Source organism: Lutjanus erythropterus, chromosome 3 (assembly GCF_056507025.1).
Source record: "Lutjanus erythropterus isolate fLutEry1 chromosome 3, fLutEry1.hap2, whole genome shotgun sequence".
Classification (NCBI taxonomy): Eukaryota; Metazoa; Chordata; class Actinopteri; order Lutjaniformes; family Lutjanidae; genus Lutjanus; species Lutjanus erythropterus.
Genome location: NC_139319.1, coordinates 39,299,271 through 39,319,725, shown reverse-complemented (window position 1 = coordinate 39,319,725; position 20,455 = coordinate 39,299,271). Strand labels below are relative to the sequence as shown.

Here is a 20,455-nt window from a genome sequence, read left to right as displayed (position 1 = left end):
GCAGTAACAGTGACATCATGTGCGGCCCCCACTATGGCCCCGGGTGGCTCCCCAAAAATGTTCTTCTTCACAATGATAATAAATTGATTCACACTGTTTCCCAGGAAGGAAGGACAGAAATGTCTGTTTTGTATGATGTGATAAATGAGGATGAGTGAGAGGCTCTTACAGGCTGCGCAGGAGGACCAGACGATGAAGCTCTGCAGGGAAAAACAAATATTAGCTGAAGAGGAGCAACAGTTACACAGAAATTATGATAAGTCTGATCCCATAAATCTGTATTTTACACACAAAAAAGAGGTGACATATGCTTTTCATTCTGTCCGTGGTCAGAGCATTTCAGCTTCTGTTTATAAATCCTTCCATTTGTAAATGTATCAATGACATGTAAAGAAAGCATTCACATCTAAAATACAGTTGCAGTTATTAAATGCAGAAAAATATCAGAATTATCTGTTGACTCTCACACCAAATGAATTGGTTAAGTCAGCTAATTTGTAAATAACGAATTTCAGAGACAGATGAGTTACAGGCCTTTTTAAAATGTTTATTCATTATGTCTGATAAATAATGGCCTCTTTTAGAGTTTCTGCCCAACTTAAACTCTGAAGTTTAAAAAATGTATTTCAATATTGTTCACTGAAGTGAGAGTTAATAAGGTTAATAATTTAATCATTTCAATTGCCACTATTAATTTTCAAGCACCCAAATAATAACAAATCAGGTCCTCATCTCACTGAGATCATTTTGAAAATCCAAATTCAAGGGGGTGTTTGTAAAACTAGTAAATTATCTCAACAAAAAAAATTTAAATGTCTGCAAAGCTGTCCAGTGTTTTGTTGTTTTGCAGTGGCAGGAGGTGTCTCTGCTCCAGTGCAACACCGCCCCCTGCTGGTCAATCAAAGTCTGTATATTAGTGAAGGTTGAAGCGGCCTGTGTTCTTCTAACACTGACAGCTGTGGAGTCTGAACATGACTATGTGACAGTCACCAGGCAGATAAACTGAGTTTATCCTCCTGTCTGATCTCACTGAACTGTGTTTGATCAGTTTCTTCTGCTCGTCTTCGCCAAATTGGCTCTTTACATGTAACAACTGAATCAGGTAAGCTTGTAATAGAAAACCCTGAGAGCACGAACCTCCACTTTATGACCAGCGGGATTTGTCCGAGCTGATCGTAAACGCACCAGAAAGCTACAGTAGTTGATTGTTGAGTCTCATTCTCAGGACGTCAAATACCGACATTTTGGGTTAGTAAAATGTTCCGAGCACATTATTATTATTTTTTATTTATAGAAAAAAAGGACATTATGCTTTTGAAGTCGTCATTACCTCTGCAAACATCATATTTCTGACGGAGTAGTCCTCCTGAAGCGCGGAGCCTCTTGCAGGAGACGACAGGTGTCACTGTATCCTTGCGCTTCGTTTGCACCCTCATGCATCAACCAGCGCCACGACAAAATACTGTTTACACCAAACACTCAGTGCAGAGTGTGTTTTTAGCAGCCTGGACAGACGGGATTATCAGGCTGATGCGAGCTGAATGTGTGTGTGTGTGTGTGTGTGTGTGTGTGTGTGTGTGTGTGTGTGTCTCACAGGTGGGCATTTTGAATATTCAGTCACCTCCAAGTTAAAAGCCTCTCACACGTTTCTCAGACTCTTGGAGCTCACCTGCTCATCAACGCTGTGGAAACGGACGCCACATAATCCATTATATGATATTTTTTTTCCTACAAAGTGTACATTTACATCTTTTCAAAGTCCATATCGTCTGGTCCTGCTCAGGAGGGGAGAGCGGGGTCAGCTGACACGCCTCCGTTTCTGCAGGGACAGGTGTGGTGACGTCACTCAGTCCAGTGCTCAGGTGCATGTCCTGCACACACAACTAAAACACACTCACACTCTCTGAAAAGACTGTGGTGACTCTCTTTTATTTTTAAACCAAACTTGAATTAGGTTGTTTTAGGGTAGAAAAAAAAATACATTGTTAGCATACAATTAGGGGTAATGCTGTATTTTATGGGACAAATTATAGCAAGAATTTAACATTCATTTTCAGTTGAATATATTACTAAGTATATTTTTATTAGTGTATATTTATTAGTGTATATCTACAGAGGGTGCAGGTCCTCTCCCATGGAGGCCATCATGTTGCACTGTCATGTTTCTACAGTGGCCCAGAATGGACAAACCACAAAATGCCTTTCATGAAAAAACAAAACAAACAAATAAAAAAAAAAAAAAAAAAAAAAAAAGGAAAGAAAACTCGCAAGTTCAAGGCAACTGTCATCATTAAACTTTTTAAGTTTAAGTTGAACTCAAGTAAGTTTTGAAATAAACTAAAATAAACTGTATATAATCTTTTGTTTAGATAATTTCCTTTTCTTATTTAGAGTCTGCGTTTTAGAAACAAATAAAAACTCATTATTTAGCTGCTTGAATATTTACACACACAAATGTTTATCAAAAAATTTAAGTGAAAATGAACAATGGTAAATAATATAATATTTTCAGTTGCAACCATTTCATTTCCAGACACCTTAATGATGACAAATCAGATCCACAGCTCAGTGTGAACATTTTTTATTTTTTATTTTTTCTAAAACTAGCAAACAAAAGATTATATTATATTGGCAGAACTTTGACTTTATTTCTAAACTTACGATTTTGAGTTTGATTCAAAATTCAAAAGCCAAGTATAAAGAAGTTGCCTTGAAATTATTAGTTTTCTCAACTTTTATTTGGTTTTTGTGCAGGTGACCCTAACCTCATGCAGACTGACAGCTCCCAAAGCCAAAACAGTCAGCACAACAAGTACAAATCATAATCATATGTTTGTGATCATTGCAACATGGTTGTGTGCACAGCACGCACTGCTCCACTGTTTTGCGGTGGAGTGTGGATTGACAATTGGACAGATGGAGCTGTTCAACTTTTAAAGCTACTGCACATATTTGTTTATTTTGTAGCCCCCTGTAGTGTTTCCTCTGCCATAAACAGAAAAAACAACGTAAAATAAATAAATAAATAAATCTAAATAAAACTGCCCTTGTGTTTCTTTTTAACTGATTACAGTAATATTCACTGTAAGATTTCCTGGTAAAATGTAAACACAGGCTCGCTCAATCTGATTTTAAGGAGAATCTGACCCAGTGGCAGGAATTAAGAATAATGATATAAAAATAGTCGATCTTCTCGCAGATCATGTAGAGGCATCAGCAGTAAACTGACACTGTAACCAGTTAAAAACTCCTTATAGTAGCATTAAATGATTTGATCTGTAAATGGCACAGAAACAAAGTCCTCATCATCAGTGGTCTCAGGTACGTCTTCTTTTCCAGAGCCGCTCTCATCAATCCCTCCAATATCAAAGAACCTGCTGCTGACACTCAGGTGCTGCAGCATCAGTGAGCTAATATCAACAAACCTTTTCATCACTGCGGCTGTATGTATTCATAGTAACAATAAGACAACAGTGCCATCGTGAGCTGTCGCTCGCAACCAGCATACTGTGAATAAAAACGTGTCTTACATTCTTACATACCCCTGTTGTTTTTATATTTATAATGTCTTACATTTTACACCAAGACATTGTTAAAGACAAATAGTGTGAGGAATACCAGGGAGTGGAGTGCTTAAAGAACCAGTGTGTAGGATTCAGTGTCAGTGAGACTCACACACTATCTAGAGCCAATTATTGGTTTGTCCACTCTTGGCACTGTGAGGAAGAAGACCCACACCTTCTGTAGACATAAAGGGCTCATTCTAAGGTAGAAAAAAACCCCACAGTGATTCTTATTTTCAGGTGATTATACACTCATGCAAACATACTTAAGAATATTATATTCTTTTTCTACCACGTTCAGCCATTAAATCCCTGTAAATATCACATACTGGTATTTAATTGAATGAAATGAATGAATCAGACATAGGTCATTATTGGAACCTTTATTCTTAATTTAGGTTAAACTTTATTCTTGTCTGCAGACAAATTTCATATTTTTGCATGTTTAACTGGTTGGAAATGAAACATTTCTTTATAATTGTAATGCATTCCTTATTTCCCTTATAATTAGAACTAAATTAAATAGTGTGAATATGTAGCATGAAGGAACAACAACTACAACCCTCATTTAATCATACACTCTTTGTTGTATGATGACAATAAATTACCTTGATGGCTTGATGCCTCGACAACCAATTCAAAGCCGACTTTATTCTTACAGGGGAGCAGAATATTGAATAGCGAGCAGAAAAGGAATAAAAACATTACAGCAGATGCAGCGTCAAAGACATATAATCAAGGCCAGGCAGACAAAAAAAGCAAAGAGAGTGTGATGACATGCAAAAGTAAATGCATAGACTCAGGAGGCTGTTTCACTTGGTGCGCTTGAATATTGTCCACACTACAGCAGGTTAAGTCAATTTTCAGTTTCATATTGTTACAAAATTGCATTTTAATTTTCATTTGGATTTGAATATTGCTTGCACAAGTGGAAAATTAGGCTACACTGTTTATATCACATTTTAATTTTGAGATTTAATTAGCATTTAAATATGGTCAACTGTATGGCAAGGTACGACTTTGAAAAATAAATGTGAAACATCTTTCCCATTTTCATTACAGTGTGGTCAGAGAACACCCATATGTGTAGGTGAAATTGAAAATGAAAATTGGATTATTGTATTTTCATTTTCATTTTTACTCAAATGGCATAAAAATTTAGTGCTATCATTGAACTACATCATTTCGTTTTCCAGATCACATATCATGTTAATATAGTCCTCTGCAGGCTTCCATAGTTGTGTACAGATTATATACACGTAATGGAGTCAACATCATTACAAAGCTAGAGGGCACTTTGATCCCGTGGACGCCACACTGACTCACGGGCTGAACGTGACCACGTCCAGTACAGACTGATAACACAGAGGTCTGTTCTCCACGTCCTCCCACAGTTTCTCTGGAATGTCCTCCTCCAAGTGGCTCTCGCTGGGTGACTTTAAACTTACCAGAACACAAGCAGCGCACTGAAGTGTTTGTGCGTGAGAGGCTCCAGGAGAACTCTGGGAGTTCAGAAAATGATGAATCCTCTGCTGGATGAGATCTGACGAAGTGGTTTGCATCAGAAATTTTTTTGTTGATTTGCTGACAGAATGCAAAATACATGTTCTTCATCCTTGAAAGAATGGATAAATAATCTTGAATTGAGGAGTTTTGGCTTCATGGCATACACAGTTCAAGAGCTGATAAAAACTGAACCTATTAATCACATAGTATTCAAAATAATGACCTTTTATCATAAAATAATGAAAAATGTCCTCAAAATAATAACTTAATACTAATCACTATTTGAGATACTAAGTCAGTTTCTAAATATACTGGATTTCATGATCTTTTTTCATCATACTGGTGATCATGAGCCTTTATAATTTTATAATAATAAATAGAAATGAAAAAGTCTCACACTTTGTCTCATTCACTGCTGGTTTATTCCATTATTGACTGTTGAAAAAAAGAAAGGCTACTTGTTTTTTAAGAGTAAATGCACTGAAACTGTTGCATGTCTACCATCGCCAACCACACCTTATTTATGTGGAGAAAGTAAACAAGATGGAGCTTTTTTTTGCAGGGAAATGACGTACATTTGACATCTATGATCTAGTTAAACAGTATGGCCAAATGAATGTCAAGTAAGATTAAATATTTGCCTTGTCAAAACTGTTGCACTGGATTCAACAATCAGGTCACGCATCTTCAGCTGTTTACATAGAGAGGACACGCACTGCTTTATAAAATATTTATAATGATCAAACTTATATGGTTTATATCAGAGATTCTCATTTTTTCTCAAATAAGGACCCTTTTCATGATATAAAATATTCCCTCATGTATGCCTCCTGGAATAATTTGATGAAGCCTATTTTTTATACACTTCTGCTTATGCGATGTATAAGAAAGATATTGATCATGTATTAAAAATACACAGAATACCCATAACACACAGAAAAGGCCAAAACTTTTCACACACCCTATTTGAGAATTGCTAGTTAAACAGATTTAAGGCCACAGATTAACAAAATAGACAGAGAGGGAAACTACAGGACTCAGAGTTCAGTATTATGAAGGTGAAATGACAGATCTCTGCTCCCAGTCACATCAGTAAACATAAAGTACTTGATCAGGAGTTTCCTTTGTGAAGCTCTTCATCAAACAGCCTCCTGGTCTGTGCATCAGTCTGAGCTCTGCGCTGGACAGTTTGGGGACTCCCTCCTGTGTTGCACATATAGTGTAAAAGGTGGCTAAATAAATTGAGTTTAGACAAAGTAATAAAACGCCTCTGTTGATATCCACGTGGTGCGGCTCAGGCCGCTGCTTAGCAACGGAGTCTAGCTGCTGCACTGCAAAAAGTGTCTTTCCCAGCAGCTCCTGACAACTGATCCTAAAATACTGTATTTTACTGGTATTGTGCTTTTTTGTGTGTGGATGGGTGCTTTATGGGTTTCAGTTCACCATCAGGAATGTTCATCCAAAAAAGAAACCAACCACTTTTACATCAAACTGAATCTGATCAGAAGGAAAATGAAGCACCTTCCTGATGACTGTCCAGAACAGGGGCCAGTGCCCCGAAACACTGAGTATGAGTTTGAGCTATAGACACTATAGTCACTTGGACTGTAGCAATTATGGCAAACCACTAAAACAAAAATACCAACTATAACCTCAGAAATGATCCCATTCATCTATTTGTAATTCTAATGATCATAGTTAGAAAAAGCAGTTTAATTAATATTGTTTAGGACCAAATTGAATCAATCAATCAATCAAAGTTATAGTGTATGTGTAGCACCTTTCAGACAGGTTAGTGCAATTCAAAGAGCTGAACAGATGACTGACAAACCCACAATTAGACAGACCAGGTGAAAACTGTAACAGAGTGTGTGAGGAGCAGAGCTCAGACTGATTCACCGACCTGGAGGCTGTTTGATGAAGAGGAAACAGCTGATAAAGTGCTTTGTGTTTACTGATAGGAGTAAAAGTATAAATAAAATAGTGGCAAAAAGACAAACACAAAAGATGACAATGACACACAATAGATCAACAACTATACAATATACAACTAGACCAAAATAAAAAAAAGACAAAATAAAAAACAAATTAAACTGATAAAGAGATGAAAACACAATAATACTGTTAATAATGAAATTACAGATAACACTGAATAAAATAAAGTAAACTAGAATAAAAAAAATTAAATACAGTAACACAAGTAAAAATACAGTAACACAAGTAAAAATGGGGCATGTAGCCTTTATGTCCACGTGTATATGACTATATTACAACATTTACAACATTTTATATTAAGGTGTTTTTAATAACAATTAGTTAAAAAAAAAATAAGGCCCTTATAAGATGCTTATTAAAATTAATATGTGTTAATACGACTATATAAGTGTAGTACTTATCATGTATGTCATGTTAAACCATTACTAAGCTTTTGTTGTTGCTTTATTAAGATTGATACGTACTTTGTTATGCATTTATTAACAGTTCAATATGCTTTTTGGTGATACCAGATTTATAGTGTGAGCTGCCATGGCTAAGCTGCTCTTCTCCCAGTCCTGACCACTCAGATTATTCACACTTTATATCTGACACCCCACAAAAGCATAGATAAATGTTAATAAGTGCATAATTAAGGATTAATTAACCTTAATAATAATTGTTTACAGTTTAGATTCAGTTCTCCCTGACTGTTAATAAGTGTGTAATAAAGGATTTATTAACCTACATAAGCACTGTTCACAGTTTAGATTAGGTACTCCTAAAAAGCAAAGCTAACTGTTAACAAGCGCATAATAAAGGATTTTTTAACCTTAATAGGTATTATTCACAGTACAGATCCAGTGCTCTTGACTGTTAATAAATGCATAATAAAGGGTTTATTAACCTCAATGAGCATTGTTCATACTTCAGATCTGTTACCTCCAAAAAGCACAATTAATTAATGAGTGCATAATGAAATATGTAGAATATTTAATAAAGGAACATTTAAAAATTCGCTTGTAATGCTATAAACGCTTATACGAAACTTATAAGGCTTTTATTACGTTCGTAAGTACACTATAAACTGTTAACAAGTTGCTTACAATTTCTTATAAATGTCTTGTAATAATAAATAACGGTGTTTATTATTCTAATATTAACAAATTAAATATCCTGTTAACAATCATCAGAGCCTGACCTACTGAATGATACTAATTACAAGCACGTTAAGAGGTAACAGTCTTTCCCCGCTGTGATTCCTGCACAGGGCTGATGTTATTGTCAGTGGTGTCACATGTTGTCAGACCCACATGTCTGTGTGTGTCTGTCGGTGTTGACTGTCAGTGCACGCACAGTGACCCGGCGCTGAGCGGAGACACTTTTTGCAGCGTGCGGGCTATAAAAAGTGGGAGTGGCGCTCTGGTTAACACTGAGGAGCGAGAGAGACTCCACACGCAGACAGCAGCACGGCAGCGCCCGGGATAACATGATTAGCGCTCTATTAGGTCCGCCACTGAGCACAACTAGATGTAGCACAGGGATCATTGTGTGTGGAGAGAGAGAGAGGGAGAGGAGACACAGAGGGAGGACTTCATCCGCCACATGGATCTTCTTTGCTTCATATTGATCTGCTTAAAGAAGTTAAACACTGACAGTTTGTTTTAATGCCCGTGAGTCTCTGGCGCTGGAGAGGTTGTGTCACAGCTCTGCACATCAGGTAAGATTACACTTTGTATGGCTTTTTTTTTTTTTTTTTATCTCAGTGTTAATCAGGGAAAAGAGTTGACTTAATGTTTAATTGTAACTGTATATATATATATATATAAAAAAGACATGCTGTTATTGATTGGAAAGTGGAAATAGCATTGTAGGCATCTGATTTTTCCTCTTGTTGCCTCACATTTTCAGATGAAATGACAGCCTTATAAATGAAAAGCACTTATCCTTGAGGAGCCTGTTCATGATGAAAGAGAAAGATGTGGGAGAGCCTCAGAGGAGTGATTCAGTGGCGTCCTCTCTCAGCCCTGCTCTGAGACTATAGCTCTGTCCTTCGTGGTCATGATATTTATTAACCTCAGGTGAACTCAGGAAGCGGGCCAGTCTGCTCCGATGGAGTTCGACAACGACACCAACCACACTCATTCAGACGAGGCCCAGTACAGCCTCCAGATCACGCTGCCGCTCACTGTGCTGGTGGCCATCCTGATCCTGCTCACAGTGTTTGGCAACGTGCTGGTGGTCATAGCCGTGTTTACAAGCCGGGCCCTGAGGGCTCCGCAGAACTTATTCCTGGTGTCTCTGGCATCTGCGGACATTTTGGTGGCTACCCTCGTGATGCCTTTCTCCTTGGCCAATGAGCTCATGGGATCCTGGTACTTTGGCGAGGTGTGGTGCGAGATATATCTGGCACTTGATGTTCTGTTCTGCACCGCTTCCATCGCTCACCTCTGTGCCATCAGCTTGGACCGCTACTGGTCCATCACACAAGCCATCGAGTACAACCTGAAGAGGACGCCACGACGCATCAAGTGCATCATATTCATTGTGTGGGTCATTGCGGCGGTCATCTCCTTCCCGCCACTGATCACCATGAAGAAAAAAGAGGGCCCCGAGTGTCAGATCAATGATGATGAGTGGTACGTCATCTCCTCCTGCATTGGCTCCTTCTTCCTCCCCTGCCTCATCATGGTTCTCGTCTATGTGCGGATCTACCAGATTGCTAAAAAGAGGACGCGGGCGCCACCAGGAGACAGGAAGCAGAAGGAGATGCCGAAGACGACCACCACTGCCACAGCCAACCAGAAGGAGAATGGTGTTGGCGACGTGGAGGAGCGCCTGAAGCTGAACGGTGAGCAGGACATCGAGCTGAAAGAGGGAGTGGGAGGAGATGGAGGAGCGGACGAGGAGAAGGGCGAGGTCAACGGGGTGGACCTCGAGGAGTCGTCCTCATCTGACCACAAGGTGAACAACCCCTGCTCAATCAAAAAGAAAGCGTCCAAGGGGAAAACCAAACTGAGCCAAATCAAACCAGGGGACGATGATGTCCAAAAGCGGGTGCCGAGCACCAAGGGCAGCCGCTGGAAGGGCCGCCAGAACCGGGAGAAGCGCTTCACCTTCGTCCTGGCTGTGGTCATTGGCGTGTTTGTCATCTGCTGGTTCCCCTTTTTCTTTACGTACATGCTGAAGACGCTGTGCAAATCCTGCCCAGTGCCCGACACCCTGTTCAAGTTCTTCTTCTGGTTTGGTTATTGCAACAGTGCGCTGAACCCCATCATTTACACCATCTTCAACAACGACTTCAGGAGGTCGTTCAAAAAGATACTGTGCCGGAGGGACACCAGAAGATACGTATGATGGACTCCATCTCAATGTACATACTTTATTTTTTAAACTTTACTGTATATTACAGCTCAGTCTCATCCCCACCTCGCTAAATATCAACGTTTTGTCCCACGTGAAACCAAATGTTGTGAAAAGTTGTAAGGTAAATCACCCATTCTTGAGTATTGGGACCAATCATATCCTACCAAAAACCCTTTGAAAATGATTAATACCAGCACTTCAATTCACATTTTTTGGGTTAAAAAATTATTCTTCAAGGCACCGGTTCACGCACTGGAGGTGGGCTCTCCTGGAGGGCACAGATGACCAGGGGAGAAATCTAGAGTGAAATTAAGTTAAATAGATATGTAGGGAAAATAAACATGCTAATGCTATCATGCTGACATTTATTTTACTATAATTCAACATAAATCCTTAATTAATCACTTGCTTACTGTTAATAATTGCTAATAATAATTGTGGATTGAGGGGGCCTGAACTTTTTCTGGCTTCTGAACAGGGCCATGCCTGAAAAAGTTGGCAACCACTGCTTTAAAGATTTATATATGTATGAAATATATGTCATTTATAAAATGTTTTGGTTTGCTTTATTTTTGTAATTTATTTTTTTAATTTGTCCCAGACAAGAATTCACAATTTCAAACAATATAAAAATGTGTTAAAATCCTTCAAGATCTAAAACTAAAAATACATACTAATAACATAGGTATAAAGTCTGCTATTATAATCATCTTTGTTTAATTTCTTTTATTTTTGTGGATTAAATGAGACATAAAAAGGATGAGCTTATACCTTAAGGACCCCTGTCTCACTTCCTGTTTTAAAAAATGCTCTCAGATGTGGCCCAGCCATAACGTGTAAACTCTGTAGCCCCTCTAAATCAAAGCTAAATAAGAATTGTGGTTTAAAAATGTGTAGTTTGATTAGAGTTAAGAGGACTCTTAGCAACTTTAAAAACTGAAATGGCTACTCAGTATAACTGTACTGTGAAAATATGCAACACTTTGTCGACTCAGTAAGGCGTCAACTCGGTCAGATTTTCCATCTGACAGAGTTGACATGTACATTTAATATAACATGTAATCACTAGGAGGTTGGCCAAGGTATAATAGCCAAGAATCTGATCTTTTAAAATGTATTTTCCAGCATAATTAAAGAGTAAAAAAGTCACCCCCCCACTCAAAATACGGTTTTGTCCCAATTCTCAAGAATGAGTGACATCATTGAGTGACTTTTGTCTTCCGAGTCGCTTCATGTGACGTACTATTTATTGTAACCCCAAACGTGGTCTTATCCTAACCCTTCCCAAGTAGTTTTTGTGCCTAACTCTACCCAAACTGTGAGCGTTTTCACAACAATGACCACGTTTTTAAAAGGCTTTCCGCCAGCGTTTCATACAGCTGTTAAAGGGTACCTTGTGCTGCAGTATGAGACGCTGACAGGCGGCGACAAAACGTCGGTATGTGACGAGTTGGGATGAGAATGGGCTGTATATTATTAAATACACTGACCGATGTGCATGGGTCACTGGCTTGTGAACGCTCTTCGTGTAAATGCTTGGAAATGCTTTCCCAGGATGAGCTTAACGTGCAGCATCCTTTCAAAACATCCACCACCCACAGCTTCGATCACACAGAGAGGTCTAAACAGAACAGAACAGCACAGTGAAACCATGTTTTTATTGTTAATGTTATTTTTATTTTTTATAAAAGAAACCAACATAGTGAAGTCGTGATATGTGTTGTACTTTTATGACAGTATGTTGTACAAAATGACCTGTCTGAATATTTGTCATTATTTGCATTGTTATGGATACAGTGTTGTACCATTTTGTATGATGTCATGACGATGATGGTTAGGATGATGGTGATGACAAAGTATGAGAAAACTGCTGGCGCTTTAAAGAATAAAACCCATTTCCTGAACTGGTCTCAAGGCCCACCACAGTGAGTTAAAACATTAGGTTGATGATGATATCTCGTTTTGTATTTTGCACGGTGTTGACACGCACGTATTCACACACACACACACACAGCAGGAAGGCTGAGAAGCAGGGGGAAAGGCAGCAGTGGAGGTAGTCTGAATGTACTGTCTGAATGTGATCTGGTGTTAAAGGGATAATCTCTGTGAGCAATTTTACCCCACAGAGCACAGGAGTTGCTGGTACACTGCTGCCTCGATCTGTTCATTTGTTTGTGCTGTTGCGTGACTTTGGCAAATCAGAACTGTGCTTTTATTACACTGAAGTCACACAATAACACAAACAAACAAATCGAGGCAGCGGTAGACGAGCAATTATCAGGAGAAATAATCAGTAAAGTTACTGATTTTGTCTATGGAGTTTGGTTGATTTGGAGAAAGTGATATTTGGCTTACAGAACCTCAGTTTTCTATCAGAGAAGGCTGTGTGATGGCTGAGGAAAGTGGTGAAAATATTCTTAATATAGCGCACACTTAAACAGATTGATTTTATTTTTTTAAATATAGATCTTTTTAAAGTGGTTGAAATATGTTTTGTTGCTGACCCTATCCACCGCAATTCATTGCTTAGCTTCTGTTGTGGTGCCCCTCTCTGCTTCTCCTAACTGGGGGCGAGCCGACTGACGTCTACTGTAGGTAATACATTATGAATAAGCACTTTGTGCAACCCCACTCAAAATAATCCAAACTATCCCTTTAAGAGAGAGCTCTCAAAATGAAAAGCTGTTGCTATCTGTGATCTGTGTGAAGGTGTGAAAACTTTGGGATTTCAGGAGGGGAAACCCACAAGTCCTCTCATGCCGACTCTTCAGCCGCACTCCGACAGAAAAGTGCAAATTCGCCGGTCTGTTGAATCTGACCTTTGCAGGAGATTAACAAGGAGCTCAGCTCTTAATGAGCCTGAATGGAATATGTGCAAATGTGCTTTGGTCCTTGGATTAATGGTGTTTTGTGATTAGACAGAGGTCTTTTATCTCAGATGTCAGATTCCCAAAATTAAATTCTTCTTTTTTTCTTCCAAGCGTGTGTTTGCTTATAGGCTCCACATCTCAGAGTGAGTTTATAAATCAGCTGTGGATAATGAATACAGTTGTAATGCGTGGCAGGGGAAGTGGAGAAGTAACGGTTCGTTTGCCGTTTTGTGTTACCACGGTATGCGTCATTAAGTAAAGACATGGAGCCTGTCAAACCAGAACCTGATTGACTGGTCTCGCTCTTTACTTTGCTCCCTCGATTATGTCTAACAGAATGGGTGAATACAACAAAAGAGCGCCTATCATCAGTGCAGTGAATACAGAGAATATGGCTTTTCCCAGTGGAGGCAGTGTGAGTAAATGCATTCCTTTTGACAGTCAGGAGGGCACTTGAACAGCACCATCCTCAGAAAGCTAAATGGTGCTTCTGGGAGTTTCTCTGACAGTATATCCAGCACCTCGTCTACCACAGCATGCTGTACGTGTGTGCGCTCGTATTGAGCTGGTGGAGTGTTTCCTGGCACGTTTACACAATGTGTGAGCCTGTGAGAAAGCCAGAGCGTGTGTGCGTGTGTGAGAATGAGCATGTGTATTTGTAGCACATGTAAGCACATGGGGTGAGCTCCCACTGGACGGACGACTTTGCAGTCGTGCTCATGGTCCACGCTCGGTTTTGGGAGATGTTTTTGTGCGATGCTGAATAAAAACATTAGGAGGTGTCTGGCTCAGCTGTGAAACATCCCCATTTGGATAAAACTAAACTTGAAAGTATGGTGAATTGAAGAGCTAAGACCTTTAAATCTGCTCTAACACTGACAAAGCTGCCATTTTTTAAGCTGAGGGATAGGTTCACAGCTTTTTTCAAGTATGTCATAATACAGTTCTCACATGCCCTTATTTACAGTGTGCTGGAAGAGTTATTGGTCACTGTAATCGTGCTTCCTTTTCATATTTAGAGTGAAATACCACATTCTTCCTCTTAAAAGGCAAAGTCATTACAAAAGAAATAAAACTCACCCTTCCTCATTTTAAGGGTACTTTCTTTCTATTAGAAAAACAGTATTTAGAGTAGATTCTGTCCTGTACATTCTAGTGCTGAAAGAAGAATGTTTCATACATGAAACTGCTCACAGCAAGGTCTTATTTTGAGTAACCGGGTCATGATGTTTGGAAAGACCTACTGGTTTTGAATTTTTCAAATAAATTTTTTTGTGTGTCATCTAGTTTTATTATATTGAAGAGAAGGCAGACACCCATATGGCTGATATCTGAAAAACCCTGCAACTCACACCATAAAAATCTAGATCTAGGTGGATAAACAGCACTACAGGGCGGGGAGAAGATGTGTGCTTTTGATTTTTGGGTGAACTGTCCCTTTAAGCTGAAGGATAGGTTCACAGTTTTTTTTTTCAAGTATGACAAAATACAGTACTTACATGCCCTTATTTACAGTGTGCTGGCACAGTTATTGGTCACTGTTGGTCACTGTGCTGTTTCATTTTCATACTTAGAGTGAAATATCACATTCCTCCCCTCAAACCAAAGGGCACAGGCCACGGTTAGAAATAAAACACACTTCCTCGGTTTAATAACCTCAGGGGATTTGCCAATACAGCCTGACCTGGTCTGGTATGACCAGGAGCTATAATGTACACAAACATTTGGAAGACTGTGTTACTTGTTACTTTGCACTCACCACTAGTGGTTCCTGTTATGCAAAATGAACACAGGCCTTTAATGTTAACTAATAATGCACCTCAAAAGTGATTAAGCAGTAGGTTTTGAGCATCAAACACTTCATTTCCTGGATTCTGGTGAATTTCAGTGAGCCAGTTTGTGTATTTTCTGCATCAATCTATTACAGAAATGTCTTTATTTATGTAAATCAAAAAACAAAATTCAGATGACAGTTGAAAATATAATGGAGGATGATGCAGTAAAGCTCTCAGGCATTCTGTGTTGCTTTCATATTTATTCTCCTGTAGACCAGCACCTGTCATCTATTTTATAACACTGGTGAATTGACAAATTTATGGGCTACCTGTAAATTCTAACTGATAAAATTCAAATTCAAATGCCCCATGCAGAGCTGTCATGATATCACAATTTTAAACTTGAGTACATACTAGTATTTTTAAAAAGACACTCAATGCCTCTTTAAATACAAAAAAGAAAACAAAAGTAGGCTATTTCTTTTTCTTTTTCTTTTTTTGTTCCTATCAGGTACAACAAAACATATTGCTCTGCAGCTGAATGCCTGTCCAGACTCATAATATGTGTAGTAACAAGTTTAATTTAGGAAGGAATTTAATAGAGGGTAGTAAGTGTATTTTTGTTATCCTAATATTAACATTAATGATTCCAGTGAATAATTTTCTGTGAGATCTCTGTTGTCTTCACTGAGAGACTGAGAGTACAGAGGACTGATAGCTGAGCTGAACATTATGATGTCACAGTGAAGATGACCTTTGACCTTTTGGATATAAAATGTTATCATTTCATTTAAACAGACACTTAATTTTGTCAAAATTAGCCAAAAGAAAAAAAAGTGCCCAAGTGCATGTTTGTACCGAATTTGGGAATAAAAGTCCCCAAAGGTGTTGCTGAGATATCATGTTCAGGAGATGGCATGGATCTGAGGTCACAGTAACCTTGACCTTCGACCTCCAAAATCTTATCAGTTCATCACTGAGTCAAAGTGGATCTTCTTGAGACGTAACATTTACAAGAATGAGAGACAGGATGACGGACAACTTGAAAACAGAACGCATATGGACTTGGTGTAAAAGACATAAAAAGTCACTTGCTGCGAGCCAAATTATGAAATGTTAGTTAGTAAAATAAGGAACGTTTGGCTGTCACTGGTTGTGTCTTTTGGCTGTGTAGCTAATGCTATATTAGCTGGTCTGTTGCTAGCTTAGCTTTATGGGCAGGCAACACTGCCTCAAGATTAGTTAGCCATCTAGCAAACAAGACCTCTGAAAGTAAACTTGAAATATATCACCCTGTATCTTATTGGTCGCCATCACAACTCACAACTTAGCCTAGCTTACTTGGTTTTGAGGCCTTTTGAGAAAAAATGTGCTAATTTTCCCTTCTGGCTCCTCCAGGGATATAATGTGCATAGCTGCTTCTGCTTCTGTCAAGTTTATGGCTGTTACAACCATTGCATTTGAGGTTGCATGTTGCTATCACCTACTTCACAGCTTTGGCGTCATTGTGTCTCAATCTCAACTCATCAGACATTGATGACTGTCACCAGCACACAGTGTTTTGATGCCATTTTCACTACTTTGTTAAGCTCTTTCCTATCATCAGCTGAGCAGTTTCCATAAAACACTCTGACAGAGAATTTGAGTACATTATATCACAGCTCTGTAAAAGTCAGGCATCCCAGCCTTAAACCTCCTGAGCTGATGAAGAAAGAACAATTGCTGATGGGCTTTCTGCACAATTTGACAGTCCATTTTAAGGAAGAAGAAATTGCGGTCCCCAAGTATTTGAAGTTCTGTACTATCTTGTCATTGATAACTAAGGGTTGAAGCTCACAATCTTTGTTTTGGCAGAAATCCACAACCCTCTCCTTAGTTTTGGAGATGCTTAGGGTTAAGCTGTTCAGTGCACCCCACTCGACTAGTAAGGAGACTTCTACTCTATAAACTGATTCATCTTAATCTACAAAAAATCAGACCCGTCACCATGGTCTCATCTACAAATGTAAAGATTTCAACTGAGAAATGCAGTTGTTAGTGTACAATACAATATAGAAGACCAGACAAAATACAGCATGGCCTCACCTGTTAAAAAGGCTTTATGGCTGCAAAATACCTTCTGCTTCAGTATTAGATCCCGAGGGGTGGTGACAAATTGTCAGTGTTTTGTGTCAGTTACATTTGTGGTTTGTCAACATAGAAGTCCTCTGCTGCTGTCATGTTTTTACTGGGGGCAACAAATGCATCTGCACATGTCCCCTGCATCCCCCCAAAATCTACACCTACAGTAACTTTGGAGGCTAACCACTAGATTTGGCTAACTCCGATTCTTGAAGCCTAATTTTAGCTGTTTACATTAGCAATTTTGCTCCCTGTCAATGATAGGATTTTCCACGTTAGGGCTGGCTATCAGTACTCAATACTTTTAATTTATCGATTAAAGTAACCCAGTACCAAGCAGTATTGAAACTTCTCCAGTCTTCTGCGTTCAATCGTCTTGGTACCCAGTTCTAGAAAAAAAATGACTATGGTTTTGCTCGCAGCCAAGCTTTCTTCATAAAGAAGAAACTTCTGAATAAAGTACGGAATGAAGTAATCCATTGGTATCAGTATCACTGTAGGGGAACTGGTATTGGTATGATTGATATTGGTATGAATGATACCCAGCTCTATTCCATGTACATGTGGTCAGACTTGAAAAAATGTGGATGTATCCTTTCACTTTAAGACAATTTATTTATATAGTGCCAGATTTTGACTTGTCTTAGGGCACTTTGAGAACATGTGCTCTTTATAACACTGCTTGAGAGGGTTATAGGGGATCCTGAGCAAAAAGGGGATTTTTTTTCATATTCATGTCCCAGACAAGAATTCACAACTTCAAAAATGTAAAAATGTGTTAAAAACTTTAAATAATAAATTTCAATACTGAAACATAGATGAAATGTGCTATAATAATAATAATATTTATTTAAAAATTAATTTTAAAATGTTGGTGTGATTTAATGAGGCATAAAAAGGTTTTGCTATACCCTAAGGACCCCTGTCACACTTCGTTGTTCAAAAGAGGTGGGAAAACTGCTCAGGCACTGGTAAGCTTTCTATTTTTGACTAATTAATTAAATAATATCGGGTATGTCTCAAGCATAACATGTCAATTCTATAGCCCCTCTGAATTAAAGCCAAATAGGAATTAGGGCTTTAATAATGTGTATTTTGATTATCATGAAGAGAACTCTAAACAGCTTTAAAAATTAAAATGGCTGTTCACTACGATTATACTGTGAAATTAAAAAAAATGTAACATTTCATCCAGTTGAAGTACATCTAATAAAACGTTTACAATGTTTTATAGCCAATAGTTTGAAAAAAAAAATGTTTTTAAAAATCAAAATCCTTTCAAACTACAGTTTTGTCCCAACTCTTGTGAATGATTAAATGTATAATATAGTACAAATAGAAACAATCAAGTGAAGCACAAGTGCATTAAAACTGTACTTTAGTGCAGCACTTTCATACCCTCCAACAGACCAGTGTGAAAACCAACACCAAGAAGTATTTTTATGTGCAAGGCATTGATGCTTCAGCCACAAGAAGATTATATTGTTTGTTTCACTTAGATGCAGAGATGTTTATCTGTATGTCAGATGAGGAAATGACTCAAATATTTCATTTGCGTCTAAGGTCAGTTTGAATTTTCTTTTACTACTGCTGGTGATCTGTAATATACAGTATATTGTTGTATATGAGCCGTTTTTTAGAACTGGTACAAATCATATATCTCTAAAATATAAATATACATATATATATATATTAGCTTTGCACAGAGACAGATGGTAGAAATGTCTTTCAGAGGGCTGCTTTTTACTTTTGCACTTTGAATAAATTCCACAGCCTGTGCTTTGTCACTTTTACTTGAGCGAAGGAGTTGAATTTGTACTTCTACTTTTACCAGTCTTTTTTTTTTTTTTTTTTTTTTTTTTTACTGTATCTGTAATTCTATTAGAGTAATGAATGTGTGTACTTTTGCCACCTCTGACAGTGATAAATATGTGTATGTTTATCTTGTCTTGCCCTCCTTTTCCTCTCCGCCTGCCTCTCTTCACACATCAACAAGCAGTAGTGATATCATTAAGCGGATGTTCTTGCTGACAGCCTATTGGAAGAAGCCAGCTGTTGAAGTCAGACCCTTCTCTCTCGCTCTCTCTCTATACACACACACACACACACACACACACACACACACACACACACACACACACACACACACACACACACATATACACTTAGCCTCTGGGAATCGGGGCATGGATCATCAGGTTAGAGTGCACATCCGTCTCCAAAAGGCTAAGCATTGGTGGCTAAGTGCAGCTACCATTCAAAGAGACAGGGACAAAATGTCAGCAGGCACAAAACTCATACAGGACAAACAATCATTTGCAGTTGGAGGATTTGGGTGTCGGGGGAGGATGAAGTTACATTTGACTTGCCTGCCTTGCTTTTAAGATGACAGTCTGTGTGTGTGTGTATGTGTGGGGTGGGGGGGGGGGGGGGGGTACTGGTGTACTGTAGGTGGCTGAGGTGAAAAGGTCGCAATGACGATGGATGTCGACTGAGGCACCCACATGCTATCTATCCATCTTTTCTTTTTTTTCAGTGTGACATCCTCCCATTTGGGGCGGCTGCAATATACATGATTATTCACAGTGTTACTGATGACTCACTGTTGTTTCCCCTCTGCTTTTATTTGCTTGTCCTTCATGCGACAATCTCACAGGTCTGTATTTATCATCTAAATGACACTTTACGCCATCCAAAAACATATTACTGAAGCAGGATCATATTTTCTCACTCAGAGCTGGCTGTCAGCTCCTCTTTTAGGGAGGACTCTTAAAAGTGTTTCTGAGGTATCATTTAAAATACATTCCCAGTCTCATTAACGGTGGTCTGATTAGCTGTCAGGCCTCTGGGTCTGATTGGAGACACAAAACAACGCTGGGCAGCGGATATTTCCCTGGAAAATAATTTGCCCAGACAAATCTATTTTCCAGGAGCTCATTATGATCGAGAGCAATCAGTTCCCATCGTCCCAGAGACCACACGGCATTATACGACGTGATTATTAGACCTGCGAGGTAATTCGGTCTGGCTGAAGAAAGGAGATGGCACAGTTGCAGTGCTCTGCAGAGAAAAAAAAAACATGTGGGAGGTGGAGCAGCAGGGGATCAATTATCTAAAAGGCCATTTTTGTACCTGAAATTTGTCTTTTTGCAATCTGGTTTAGGAATCTGCAATAAAGCAAAGAAAACTTCCAGAGTTTGAAAGTAATAGTGACAGACACAGTTCAAGTACAGTAATTACATCATACATTTAACCTTTAACAGCCATGTGCATTTACGCA

At 38.7% G+C, this 20,455-nt stretch overlaps 1 protein-coding gene across 1 annotated transcript; it reads left to right on the top strand.

Moving 5' to 3' along the window:
* The first annotated feature begins 8,483 nt into the window (after window positions 1–8,483).
* Window positions 8,484–10,746, top strand: adra2a (adrenoceptor alpha 2A). The gene is made up of 2 exons (XM_084714218.1): window positions 8,484–8,763; window positions 8,955–10,746. Exon 2 carries the CDS (start codon window positions 9,156–9,158, stop codon window positions 10,398–10,400), a length of 1,245 nt encoding a protein of 414 aa, XP_084570344.1. The 5' UTR covers window positions 8,484–8,763; window positions 8,955–9,155; the 3' UTR covers window positions 10,401–10,746.
* The last annotated feature ends 9,709 nt before the right edge of the window (window positions 10,747–20,455 follow it).